Raw genomic sequence first — 14,373 nt, 5'->3', positions numbered from 1 at the left:
TCTGTACTTAACTTTCTGAAGAACTGCCAAACTGCCTTCCACAGCTGCTGCACTATTTTACATTGCTACCAGCAATGAATGAGTGTTCCTATTTTTCCACATCCTCTCCAATATTGTACTTTTCCTTTGTTTTAATAGTAGACACGCTAGTGAGTATGAAATGGTATCTCATTGTGGTTTTATTTGCATTTCTGTAGTAGCTAGTGATGTTGGGCATCTTTTCATGTGTTTTTTTGGCCATTTGTATATCACCTTTGGAGAAATGTCTATTCAAGTCTTTAGCCCATTTTATAAATGGTTTATCTTTTATTGTTGAGTTGTAGGACTTCTTTATCTATTCCAGATATTAAACCCTTATTAGATAAGTGGTTTCCAAATATTTTCTCCCATTGATTAGGTTGTCATTTTACTTTCATGATAAAGTCCTTTGCACAAAAATTTTTAATTTTGATGAAGTCCCATTTATTTTTTTTCATTTCTTGGTTATGCTTTGAGTATAAAGTCTAAGAAACCATTGCCTAACACAAAATCCTGAAGATGCTTCCCAACATTTTCTTCTGGGAGTTTCATAGTCCTAGTTCTTATATTTAGGTCTTTGATCCATTTTGAGTTAATTTTTGTATATGGGATGAGGTAGGGATCTACCTTCATTCTTTTGCAAATGGACATCCAGTTATCCCAGCACCATTTGTTGAAGAGACTATTCTTTCCCTATTGAGTGGACACCCTCTCAAAAACAGCTGTAAAGGTGAGGGTTGATTTCAGAACTCACAGTTTGATTCCATTAGTCTGTATATCTGTGCTCGTGTTAGTATCATTCTGTTTTGATTACTATTGCTTTGTAATAGATGGTTTTAGCTATTTGGGCTGGCTTACCTTTCCAAATAAATTTGATGTTTGGCTCTTTCATTTCTGGAAAGTAGGCTCTTGGAATTTTGATGGGGAGTGCATTTTGGGTAGAATGCACATCTTAATATTTAATCTTCCAATTCATGAATATAGAATGTCTTTCCATTTGTTTAGATCTTTGATTTCTTTCAGCAATGTCTTATAATTTTCCATGTAGAAGTCCTTTATAGCCTTGATTACTTTATTCCTAGATATTTGATTCTTTTGGTTGCTATTGGAAGTGGAACTTTTTTCTTGATTTCCTCCTCAGATTGCTCATTACTAATAGAATAATAGAAACACTGATTTTTTGTGTGTAGATCTTGTACCCTGCCACTTTTCTGAATTCATTTATTAGTTCCATTAGCTGTGTTGTGGATTTTTCAGGATTTTCTTTATACAGGATATGTCATCTGTATTTTTAAGGAATATTGGCCTGTAGTTTTCTTGTGATATCTTTATCTGACTTTGGTATGAGTTTGATATTGGCCTTATAGAATGAGTTAGAGAGTGTTCCCTCCTCTTCAATTTTTGGGAAGACTTTGAGCTGAATAGTTATTAATTCTCCTTAGAATCTATGGTAAAATTCTCTGGGTGCTGGGCTTTTCTTTTTTGGGAGGTTTTGGGTTTTTTTTTAAAGATTTATTTATTCCCCCCCACCCCCACCCCATTCTCCCCTTTGTCTGCTCTCTGTGTCCCTTCGCTGTGTGTTCTCCTGTGTCTGCTTGTCTTCTCATTAGGCAGCTCCAGGAACCCATCCTGGGACCTTCCGGAGTGGGAGAGAGGCGATTACTCTCTTGCACCACCTCAACTCCCTGTTCTGCTATGTCTTCTTATTTTTTCTCCTCTGTGTCTCTTGTTGCATCATCTAGCTGTGCCAGCTCTCAGTGTTCGCCAGCACTCCTGTGTGGGGCAGCTTTCCCACTCTGGGCAGCATTCCCATGCAGGGGGGCACTCCTGTGCGGGGTGGCATCCCAGTGTGGACCGGCACACCCTGTGGGCCAGCTTGCCCTCATCAGGAAGCCCTGGGTATCAAACCCCGGACCTCCTATATGGTAGATGGGAGCCCAGTTGGTTGAGCCACATCCTTTCCCCTGTTGGGTGGTTTTTGATTACTGATTCAAACTCTTTATTAGGGATTAATTTGTTGAAATCTTCCATTTCTTCTTGAGTCATTGTAGGTAGTTTGTGTGTTTCTAGGAATGTGTCTATTTCATCTAGTTTATCTAATTTATTTTTTTTAGATTTATTTTTATTTATTCCTGCCCCCCATCCCCCTGTTGTCTGCTCTCTGTATCCATTCACTGTGTGTTCTTCTGTGTCTGCCTGTATTCTCATTAGGTGGCTCTGGGAGCCGATCCTCGGACCTTCTAGAGTGGGAGAGAGGCCATTACTCTCTTGCACCACCTCAGCTCTCCTGTTCTGCTATGTCTTTTTATTTTCTCTCCTCTATGTCTCTTGTTGCTTCATCTTACTGCTTCATCTGTCTGTGTTGGCTGGCACTCCTGTGCGGGTGGCTTTTCCTGCGCAAGGCAGCATTCCCACGCAGGGCGGCTCTCCTGCTCAGGGCTGCATTCCTGCATGGGCTGGCACTCACGTGAGCCAGCTTGCCACATGGGCCAGCTTGCCCTCACCAGGAGGCCCTGGGCATCGGACCCTGGACCTCCTATATGATAGACGGGAACCCAATTGGTTGAGCCACATCCATTTTCCTATCTAATTTATTGGCATACAGTTCATCGTATCATCTTATAGCCCTTTTTATTTTTATGAGGTCAGTAGTAATGTCCCCTTTTTATTTCTGATTTTAGTCATCTGTGTCCTCTTTTTTACTTTGTCAGTCTTGCTAACTGTTGGTGAATTTATATTTTCTCCCTTCTGTTGAAATTTGCTATTTATGCTTTTATTTTTTATTCAATTTATAGCAACTTTCATGTTTTAGTTATACATTCAACATTTACTCTAACTGTAATGTAGCACAGAAAAACATATTATCTTGCTTTAAAAACTTTAGAAGGGACTCTATTTAGAATCTCATTCATTCCTATCCAGTTTTATAGCACTTTGAGTAAGCCTATTTTCAGATACTTAAAAAACTTCAAGCATGAAAGCATACTGTTGAAGTTCCATGACCGTGTGTGTTCAGGGTGTTTGGTTTTTTTTTAAGTGTCTGTTTCCACTCTTTAGTTTTAAGCCAAATGTAACATAGTATTTGCTGTAAATTAAATATCTTTGTTAGAAAACATAGTGAGAGAATATCACTGAATAAAATTACAGGCTTTAAATTATTTCCTTTCATTTATTAGTCTCAACAGGGCAAAACAACAAGAAAGGATCGCTCTACAGAAGAAACTTTTCAGCTCTCTCGATGGACACCTTTTATCAAAGATATTATGGAGGTAAAAACCATAAAAATTTTAACTTCAACTTGAAGTGTCCTTCTGAAGAGTGTTTACTTGTCAGTCTGAGCTTATCTGTTGGGTAGACATTTTCTTTAGTACTTGGAGATCTCACAAAAGAGGGCTTTATCTGGGGTCAGGGGAGAAGAAGAAACTCTTCAAGAACAAACTCACATAACTGAAAGTCAAGCTATCAATCAGTCACATGCATGCTTTAGGAAATAATGCTGCTGTAATTTTAAAAAATTTATTCCCAAACAAAAATTTAATGACCAAATAAAATAAAGACAAGTGACACATCCAAAAAAAAAAATTTATTTGTTTTTATTTATTCTCCCCCCCCCTTAAAAAGCTTGCTTGCTGTCTTCTCTCTGTGTCCATTCGCTGCACATTCTTCTGTGTCTGCTTGTCTCCTTTTTGTTGCATCATCTTGCTGTGCCAGCTCTCCGCGGGCATGGATTGTCAGTTCTCCGCATGCCGGGCCAGCTTGCCTTCACAAGGAGGCCCCAGGACACGAACCCAGGGCCTCCCCATATGGTAGACAGGAGCCCAATCGATTGAGCCACAGCTGCTTCCCTGCTGCTGTAATTTTAAGTTATTAAATATGGCATAAATGTAAATAATTTATTTGAATGAAAACTTTTGTTAGACTCTGATATTTTTGGAAATGTATTTTTAATTAAAAGGTAAACTTCACCATAGTGTTGACATTAGAGCCAACAGACATTTGCCATCTGTGGTACAGTTTGCTTTTAGAAAGCAATATTAATATTCAATATTCAATATTCAGTGGAAGTAATAATGGTCTCACACTATTTTACCTCAAAGAAAGCAGTAAACTTATGTTATAAATTAACTAATAAAAATTGTTTTGTGAGTGCAACAAAATTATGAAACTAATTTCTGTCATAATCATTGTAGTTCCGTTTATTCCAATTTTCCTTTGATTTAAGCCCAATTTCTACTTCTCTTTGGGAGCTAATTGGATATAATCTGTTACTATGATATTTCTCTGCTTTGATGAAATTTATGTCATTTAGACTTTGTTTTCTGCAACATAAGATTTTTTTTTTCCTTCCCTACAGTGAGCATGTAGAACTAAGTAGTTTTTCTTGGCTAGTATTCTTTTAAATAAGAATTGACTTTCTTATACCCTATAACAAAGATTTGCATGTTAAATCCAGAAAATCCACATTTGGATCAGTGACAATCTTAGGTCTTCAAGATTTCTTTTGAAACTTGGTTTCTCCAGCTCATGATTAAGTACTCTGGGGCACAGGGCCATGCAGGGCAGTTAGAAATGTTGAAACTATCACTAGTATCAGCTTTATTTTTAGTTATCACAATTTACTATATTTTTTACTTTTTCTGTTACAGTTTTAGTAATTTATCAGAAGGTCCAAAAGTTTCACATAACTATCTCAGTTATTTATTTATGATGCTTTTGTCATTGCCTTTTATACATTTGGGATTATAAATTATGTAAGGATTAAAATGAGCATCTCAAAGAAGTCTGTTAAATCATGACCAAAAAATCAGTTGAATATATTTTCCAAAAGTGGAGTCCAGTTTTGTGAATCAAGACATAAAGCAGAAATTCTGTAACTGATCATATAGGAGAGAAAGAATCCAGTAATTGAGCAAATTCTATTTGATGAGATTTTGTAGTGTAAATGGTATATGATGCTGGAAACAGAGTTCTTAGAAATGCTGCTATCTCTTATTCAGCTAATATTTTGTTCAGTTTTGCCTCCAGTGGAAGCAAAAAGGATTTTTTCAGCCGTTAAATCCTAAAAATCAATATAATGTATTTATATATAAAAAAAAGCAATTAATATCTTTTTGAACCTTTTAAGCTCTGATTTTCTTTTTATCAAGTAGAAAAAAGTATTTGCCCTAAATCCCTAAAATAACAAATGCTATGAAAATTCATGTAACCTGAAAACCTTCCTACAAATGAGCAGAGTCTGGGGTTTTCTTTGTTGTCGTCGTCGTTTTGTATGGGAAAGCTTCTTTCCCCAGATTTCACCTATAACCTTCAGTAGGGTTCAATATGAATTTGATTTGAAAATCTACCAGCAAGGGAGCAGATGTGGCTCAAGCATTTGGGCACCCACCTCCCAGGTTCAGTTCCCAGTGCCTCCTAAAGAAGATGAGTGGACACAACAAGCAGAGACAATGAGCAGAAACAATAAGCAGACAGATGAGGGAGCCATCTTGGGGTGGGGGTGGGGGTGGGGGAATCCACCAGCATGCTAAATCCCTTGTTATATCTTATCAAACCTGTATGTTGACTCTGGGTGTTTAGGCTTATATTTGACTGCTATTGTGACCCTGATTGCAAAATGAAAATGATACTCTAGATTATTTGTTCTGTATGATATAAGTACCTCCTGATTATTTTGATATTTGTAAGAGAAAAATCCAAATTTAAATTCTCTTCAGCAAACTGGAGCCTTTTCAGTGAATTCCATGTCACTCATAGCCAGACTTTCTTTGATCCTCCTTCACCCCATGTCTTACATAATAAATTGTGGTCTTGATCCAGAATTTAAAAAAACAAAAACAAATTTGGTATCTTCCTTTCCTACAGGCTCCTGAGTACTTTGTGACCACTTGTTATTACCATTTGTATTAATACCATTTGTAACACCATGCTATAAAACAGTGGTTACCAAACTTTTTTTTCTTCTATCCTAGCCTTTCATTTTTAAATTTTTTTTTAATTTTTAATTTTAATTTTGAAATGATTTAAAACTTACAGAATAGTTGCAAAAATAATATCAGCCACCTACAGAGAACTCCAGTATGCCTCCTACCCGTATACCCAGATCCAGCCTGTCCTAGTTTTCCAAAACCTGCCAATGCAAAGTACCAGAAGTGGGTTGGCTTTTATAATGGGCAATGTATTAGGGGTCCAAGTCTGCAAAAATACCAAAATCGAGGCACCGTCAGAGATGCTTTCTCATCAAAGCTATCAGGATCCTGGCATCCTTCCAAATGGTGAGGCAAGATGGCAGCCAATCTCTGCTGAGGTCCTTGCCTTCTGCTTAAGGCTCACCATCTCCAAGAGCTCAGTGGTGGGTGGTCAGGCATATGGATTCTCTCTTTCCTGATTTCCTCTCTCAGACTGGGCTGCTCCACTCTCTCCCTGAGCCCAGCTGTGGGCTGTCAGGCATATGGCTAGTCTCTTTCAGTCTTGAGCTGCTACATACATCATGCCTCAGCTTCAGCTGCTAGTGATCCTTGAGGCCTCTCTTACATGGCCAGATCAAAATGGCAGAGCTCCCTTTTCTGTCTGTCTTATTTCTATGTCTCCATGTATATGAGGCTCCAGTAAGAGGGCGGAGACTCAATCAGAGTCACGCCTCACTGACATAGTCCAATCATAAGTGACATAGGGAAGCAGATGTGGCTCAAGCAGTTGGGCACCCACCTACCACATAGGAGGTCCCAGGTTTGGTTTCCAGTGCCTCCTGAAGAAGACAAGCAGTCAGTGAGCTGATATGACAGGCTGGCAGCAAGCTGACACAACAAGATGTTCCAGTGAGATGATGCAACTAAGAGATAAGTGAGGAAACACAATGAGAGACAAAACAAGCAAGTTGTGAAGGTGACTCAAGTGACTGGGTATCTCCCTCCCACATGGGAGGTCCCAGGTTCGGTTTCTGGTGCCTCCTAAAAAGAATAGAAGACAAACAGAGCAGATAGTGAGCTCAAACAATGAGGGGAGGGGAAATAAATAAGTAGACTTACTTATTTATAAATAAGTAGACTTACTTATTTATAAATAAGTCTTAATAAGACTTACTTATTAAATAAATAAATAAGTAGCTTTAAATAAATAAATAAGTAGCTTTTTTTAAAAAGCTATCGAGGTCCCTTAACTGAGTCTAATGCAGTCAAAGGGTCTCACACCCACAGGAATGGATTAGTTCAAAAACAAGCTTTTTTGGGATTCATCAAATTTAAACTGTCAAAATCCACTTTCAGTGTTTTGTCACATTTGTCATGTCATTTTAACTATCTGTATATTTCAATGTCTGTTTACCTGTTTTCTAAACATTTGAGAGTAAGTTGTATATATCATGGTCCTTAAACTTTTCTTTAAGATTTATTTACTCCCCCTGCCCCCCATTGTCTGTGCTTGCTGTGTCTGTTCATTCTGTGCTCATCTTCCTTTTAGGAGGCAGTGGACACTGAACCCAGGACCGCCCAATTGCCTGAGCTACCTCTGCTCCCTGCTTTGTTGTGTCTTACTCTGTTTTCCTCCCTGTGTCTCTTGTTGCATCAACTCACCACGCCAGCCCATCACGTCAGTTCACACTCCTGCCCATCTTCCCTAGGAGGCACCAGGAATTGTACCTGGGACCTCCCACTTGGCAAGTAGCAGCCCAGTCACTTGAGCTACATCTGCTTCCTCCTTAAACACTTAATACTGGCATGAACGTTTCCTTAAAACAAGGATATTTACTTATGTATCCACCTTAAATGCATTTATCAAGTCCAAGAAATTTAACATTGATATGAGGCTTACAGATTATATTCTGATTTTTCATATGCCCCAATAATGTACCTTTTGGATGTTTTCTCCATTATTAGATTCAGTTTGGGATCATATATTGCCTTAATTGTTGTCTCTTTAATCTCTCCCTTTTTTGATTGTAGAAGCATATATATAACATAAACTTTCCCCTCTTAACCACGCCCAAGCATAGACTTCAGTGGAGTTAGTCACATTCACAGTGTTGTGCTACCCTCATCACCATCTGCTATCAGAACTTTCCCATCACCCCAAATAGAAATCCTGCATCCTTATGCATTAACTGCCTCATCTTCCTGTTCCCCAACCCTAGTAACCTATACTCTACTTTCTGTTTCTATGCATTTTCATATTCTATAGTAGCTATTTCATGTAGTCAGACACTGTCCCTTTGTGTCCGACTTATTTTACTCAGCCTGTTGTCTTCAAATTTCATCTATTTAGTAGCATGTAGATGAGGGCTGACTAATATTCTACTGCATGTATATATACATTTGCCTTAGAGAAATGACTATTCTTATAGTCAGTTTTTTATAATTACGCCTCATTTCTTTCTGCATATATATATATATTTTTTTTAGATATTTCCTTTTTGATTACCAATGGGAATTAAATTTAACATCCTAAATCTAAAACCATCTTGTTTACTTTGATAAAGAGCTAAAGGTTTTGAGGAGGTGCTTGAAATCCTCATACCAATGTGAGGAAGCTCTGAAGAGAACTGTATGAGACAGGGAATAAATACTGTTGTTATAAATAAGTAAATGCTTGTGTTAATTTTTTTTCATTAATTTTTGAAGCAAGTAAGATTTGTGATAGAGGGAAGTTAATGTTATTAATCTTATGTTCCCTAATGGTAAGTAGAATTTTTGACCTTTATGTAAAACAAACAAAGAAAACATCCTAGAATTCATAATATTTTATTGATGGTTTTAACTCTTTTTTTCCCTAGGATGCCATTGATAACAGGCTAGATTCAAAAGAATGGCCATATTGTTCCCAGTGTCCAGCAGTGTGGAACGGTTCAGGAGCTGTGAGGTAAAAGCTCTAAATAAGTCAGTGAAATTTTTATCATGATATTGCCTAATAATTATTAAAATGGCAGTTACTCTACTATAGGGTATAACTCTCTCTTTGAAGCATATAGTCATTTAAGAGGCAGTTGGTTTTTTTTTAAATTTATTTCTCTCGCCTTCCCGCCCCCCAGTTGTCTGCTCTCTGTGTCCATTTGCTGTGTGTTCTTCTCTGACCGCTTCTATCCTTATCAGTGGCACCGGGAATCTGTTTTTCTTTTTGTTCTGTCATCTTGTTGTGTCATCTCTCCGTGTGTGCGGCGCCATTCTTGGGCAGGCTGCACTTTCTTTCGCGCTGGGCAGCTCTCCTTACAGGGCGCACTCCTTGCGCGGGGAGCTCCCCTACGCAGGGGACACCCCTGTGTGGCACAGCAATCCTTGCACACATCAGCACTGTGCATGGGCCAGCTCCACATGGATCAAGGAGGCCTGGGATTTGAACTGCGGACCTCCCATGTGGTAGGCGGACGCCCTATCCATTGGGCCAAGTCCACTTCCCAGAGGCAGTTTTTCTTTAACCTGTTTCAAATTACACTAGGTAAGTAATATGGAAACATGCTTAATTATAAAAATAACTTTCATAAAAGTGAATCACAGATTTTCCCCCCACCTCTTTCTTCTCCACATAATAGAGTGTGTATGCATTTTTGATAACTTTTTTTTTAAGGAGGTACTGGGGATTGAACCCTAGACCTCGTACATGCAAAGCAAGCACTCAACCACTGAGCTACACCCACTGCACATGATAACATTTTTGTGTGATGAAATATTTGAAAAATACAGCAAGATAAAGAGACTGTTATTAAGGCATACCCTTATACTCTCTCAAATATATCAGCTTAATAAATATATCCTTCTTAATATACTTCAGACTTCTCATATATCCCTTCCTGATTGTATTATTCTCCCTTTCTTCTCTATTCTGAATTTGATGTTTATCACTTACCTATAGGTCTTTATAAATTTTTTTCTATATATTTGCATCCTGAACAGTTGAATTATTTTGCAGGATTTTCTCTTTTGTCTTTAGCTTTCAGCAGTTTGACTACAGTGTATCTAGGTATAGTTCTCAATGTGTTTATTCTACTTAGGATTTGTTGAGTTTCTTGGATTTCTATGTTAATTTTCATCAAATTTGGGAAGTTTTAGGTCATTTCTTTAAAATAGTTTTCTGCCCCTTTTCCTTCTCCTTTCTCACCTTCTGGAACCCCTCCTTATGTATATGCCAGAAGGTTTGATATTGTCACACAGATCACTGAGACTGTTTGTTCCTCTTTAGTCATTTTTGTCTCTTCAGATTTTATCATATCTGTTGATATGTCTTCAAGCTTACTGATTCTTCTGCCATTTGATGGTTGCTATTGAGTTCATCTGCTGAAATTTTCATTTCAGTTATTATACTTTTCACATTTAGAATTTCCATTTGGTTCTTTTTTATGGTTTCCATATTTCTGATGAGATTCCCTATTGGTTGACTCATTGTTAAAATTTTTTAAAAATTCTTTAAATATATTTATAATAGCGCTTGGAAGTCTGCTAAATCCAACATCTGTGTCCACTAAGAGTCAGTTTGTGTTGACCTTTTTTCCCAAAGTGTGGGTCACACTTTTCTGTTTCTTTGCATGTCTACTAATTTTAGTTGAAAACCAGACCTTTTAGATACTGTGCTGTAGCAATGTGGATTGTTTTTTTGTTTTTGTTTAGTAACTTGCATATATACTTAAACTGCATTATCTTTCACCCCTGCAGTATATTGTCACTGGTGTCCAGGTTGTTTTTGTTGTTATTTAAATTTTGGCTCCCTAGTTGTTGCCTCTGTGTTTTTGTAGTTTAAAGAAAGTCAACCAGTTATCTGGGAAGAGGTTGTGCTTAGATCCATCAAGTTTATAAGCCTTCCATCCTCAGCTGATAGAGCTGAATGAGGGATGTATTCCAAGACACAGCCTCTTCTTGAGTCTTCCTTTTTCAGTTTTTCTTCCTCTAAGCTTTTACGGGTTCTCTCTGTACTTGTATAGTTTAGCAATTGCTAAGGAGCTTATATGGACTTTCTATGGCTTTTCTTCCAGGATTTCCCAATTAACTTTTTGGCTGATTTGTTGCCCACCCAGAACTGGGACCACAACATTGAGTGACAAAAGCTACAGGTTTTCCCCATCTACTCTAAACCAGGTCTGCCATTTTTAAACAACAAAGCTGCAGGTTTCTTTAACACCCTTGCTACCCCATCTCAAATCAGGTCTTCCATCTTTGACACCAAAGCAGTTATTTTTCACAGCCAAATTCAGGTCCAGTAAAACTATAGTTTTTGCTGACTGAGTTGGTAGGTTTGGATACAGCCCAAGGCTAAAAAGCCACATATTCACCACCTCCATTCTTTACCCAGTATTCTAGCAGATATCCAGAGTAAATGATTCTCAATTTGTTTTCGGCCACTGGTTGATTTGAAATACCCTGAAATAGTTTGTTTTTTATCATTTTTTCTAGTTTTGTTTTGTTTTTTTAATTTTTCAGTGACTACTGAGCATCAGATGCTAAGATGATAACATGAGACAATGGGAAGATTGGAAAATCACTTTTTTTTCCTGTGTTTCTTTTTGTTGTGTCATCTTGTTGTGTCAGCTCTCCGTGTGTGTGGCACCATTCCTGGGCAGGCTGCACTTTCTTTCACGCTGGGCGGCTCTCCTTACGGGGTGCACTCCTTGCATATGGGGCTCCCCTGTGCGGGGGCCACCCCTGCGTGGCATGGCACTCCTTGCGTGCATAAGCACTGCGCATGGGCCAGCTCCACATGGGTCAAGGAGGCCCGGGGTTTGAACCGCGGACCTCCCATATGGTAGATGGACGCCCTAACCACTGGGCCAAGTCCGCTTCCGGATAATCACTCTTGTCCATCTTTAAACTACATTGCCTCAACAACATTTCTGGTAAAGCCGCAATTCTTTCATGTAGTCAAAACCTACTTAATCAAAAGTAATTTAACATCACTGAATTGTGTACTTGCCAAGTTGTAGACTTAAAATATTATTTCATCAGTTTTAACTAATGTACCACTCTAACAGAAAATGTTAATAGAGAGAACTGTGTGAGGTATAGGAGAGTTCTGTGCTTTTTGCAGGCTTTTTCTGTCAACCTGCAAGTGCTCAAAAATAAAAATATGCCTCCTCTCTTGAATTGACCATTATCCTCCTAAGTGGTCTTCTTGGTCTTTCTTATTCCAGTGTCTCATTACTGCTGAAGCGCTTTCTGATAAATCTGAGCTTATTAGTCCCATCTTTACAAAACTTTCCATTACCTCTAAGATTTAAATCTTTTTAAAAAGAGATTTAAAAGTCCATTTCACAGTGTTCACACAGTGTTCCAGGATCACTCCAGGACCAAAGGGAAGAACCACTGGCTTGCTCTTAATCAAGTTTTATTTTTCTAATCTTTCCAAGTTTTGTTTGTTAAAGCTTTGACCAGAAGGGAACAACCAGAAGGCAAGAGTGTAGGGGACAAATCTTCCAACACTTCCCATGTAAATCCAGGCTTGAAAAAGTTTCCTTTTGTGGAGTAAGAAAGTAATTTGCTGTTTACGTGTTTATTTCTGAGTTGCAAAAATGATTTCCTCTTCCCCATATTTTCACAATTTCCTGTATTCCCCCATTCAGTCTTGGCTGCCGTAGCCTGACAGAAAGTGCAAGGACCTTCTTTTTCTTGCATCTGTAGTGTTGGTTTTTTGTGTCTGTGAGGATGGTGACCCCTGAGCATATTTATTTTCACAGTAGGTAACACATGAAGTTGTCCTGGTTGTTACAGACCTTTTCCACTTAGAACTTCAATAAATCATCTTTGACATTCATCGTGTGGCAGGCAGCTGGGCCAGGCCCTTGTTGCCCAGGCTGCAGAGCGGCTCCTTAGTACATTGCTCAAGGACTTGCAGCACCTCAAGGGCCTCACCCTGACAGCAGGCAGCCTCTTCTCCACCAGCTGGGGACAGGGCTGTGTCGGCGTCCCCGGTGGTAGCAGGGATGGGAGACCTCCCCCGCCTGGCGAGAGTGTGAACTGGGGCCACATTGGGCATCTTGAGCAGGATCAGCAGCTTCATGGCCTGTGTGTGCGCGGCACCCGCGTCCTCCCTGCAGCACATGGCCGGGCTCTGTCTGAGCTTTTATACTTGCTTTTTTGGAGGGAACACACCTCACTGTCTCATTCCACCAATACCACAAGTCCTTTCTGGAGTTGTGTTTTTAAACCTAATATAAATGATGTCCTATCGTGTATGTGCTTCTGCAACTTACTTTTTTGTTTCCCACATTATATTTGTGAAATTTATCACAAGTTGATTTATCAACTTGATTTATCACAATTTTCTCTGCTGGGTGGTATGTCATTATATTGGTATCACAATTTATTCCTCTATTTTCTGTATGATGGAAATTTAGGTTGTATTAAAACTGGCACCATTACACAAGGTATGCAGTGAGCATTCCTGTACATTTACATATAGTTGAGTATTTTTCTGTGGTCCTTCTCTTGAACTGATAACTTTTTCTTTTAGTTTTATTTTGATTTTACCTTTTTCTACTGATTGGGAAGTTATATGTTCTATTTTTATTCTTATAGTAGGTATCCTTAGAATTTTTTAAAACTTTTTATTGGGAAATTAAATTATAGAAAAGTTGCAGAAATAGTGCAAAGAATTCCAGTAAACTCTTTACCCAGATTTATCAGTTGTTAATTTTGTAATATTTGTTTTATCATTTTCAATCTTTTTCACTCTCCCCCATACTTTTTTTTTTTTAAGATTTTATTTATTTATTTAATTCCTCCCCCCCCCCCCCCCCATTCCCCGGTTGTCTGTTCTCTGTGTCTATTTGCTGCGTCTTGTTTCTTTGTCCGCTTCTGTTGTCGTCAGCGGCACGGGAAGTGTGGGCGGCGCCATTCCTGGGCAGGCTGCACTTTCTTTCGCGCTGGGCGGCTCTCCTTACGGGGCGCACTCCTTGCGCGTGGGGCTCCCCTACGCGGGGGACACCCCTGCATGGCACAGCACTCCTTGCGCGCATCAGCACTGCACATGGGCCAGCTCCACACAGGTCAAGGAGGCCCGGGATTTGAACCGCGGACCTCCCATGTGGTAGACAGATGCCCTAACCACTGGGCCAAGTCTGTTTCCCACATTTTTTTTTAAGATTAATTTTTTTATTTATTTCTCTTCCCTCCCCTCCCCTCCCCCAGTTGTCTGCTCTCTTGTCCATTAGCTGTGTGTTCTTCTGTGACCGCTCCTATCCTTATCAGCGGCACCAGGAATCTATGTCTCTTTTTGTTGCGTCATCTTGCTGTGTCAGCTTTCTCTGTGTTCAGTGCCATTCCTGGGCAGGCTGCACTTTCTTTTGCACTGGGAGGCTCTCCATATGGGGCACACTCCTTGCACGTGGGGGTCTCCTACACATGGGGCACCCCTGTGTGGCAGGGCACTTGTGTGCATCAGCAC

At 39.2% G+C, this 14,373-nt stretch overlaps 1 protein-coding gene across 2 annotated transcripts in view; it reads left to right on the top strand.

Annotated features, from left to right (window-relative positions):
* STXBP3 (syntaxin binding protein 3) overlaps positions 1 to 14,373 on the top strand; it is a 90,011-nt gene that overhangs the window by 56,815 nt on the left and 18,823 nt on the right. For both annotated transcript variants that reach the window (XM_004448982.4, XM_058303100.1), the window contains 2 exons: positions 3,195 to 3,287; positions 8,783 to 8,868. In XM_004448982.4, coding sequence (XP_004449039.2) covers positions 3,195 to 3,287; positions 8,783 to 8,868 — 179 coding nt within the window. The remainder of the gene's footprint in view (positions 1 to 3,194; positions 3,288 to 8,782; positions 8,869 to 14,373) is intronic.

Source organism: Dasypus novemcinctus, chromosome 9 (assembly GCF_030445035.2).
Source record: "Dasypus novemcinctus isolate mDasNov1 chromosome 9, mDasNov1.1.hap2, whole genome shotgun sequence".
Lineage (NCBI taxonomy): Eukaryota > Metazoa > Chordata > Mammalia > Cingulata > Dasypodidae > Dasypus > Dasypus novemcinctus.
This window is presented reverse-complemented; position numbering and strand designations above follow the sequence as displayed.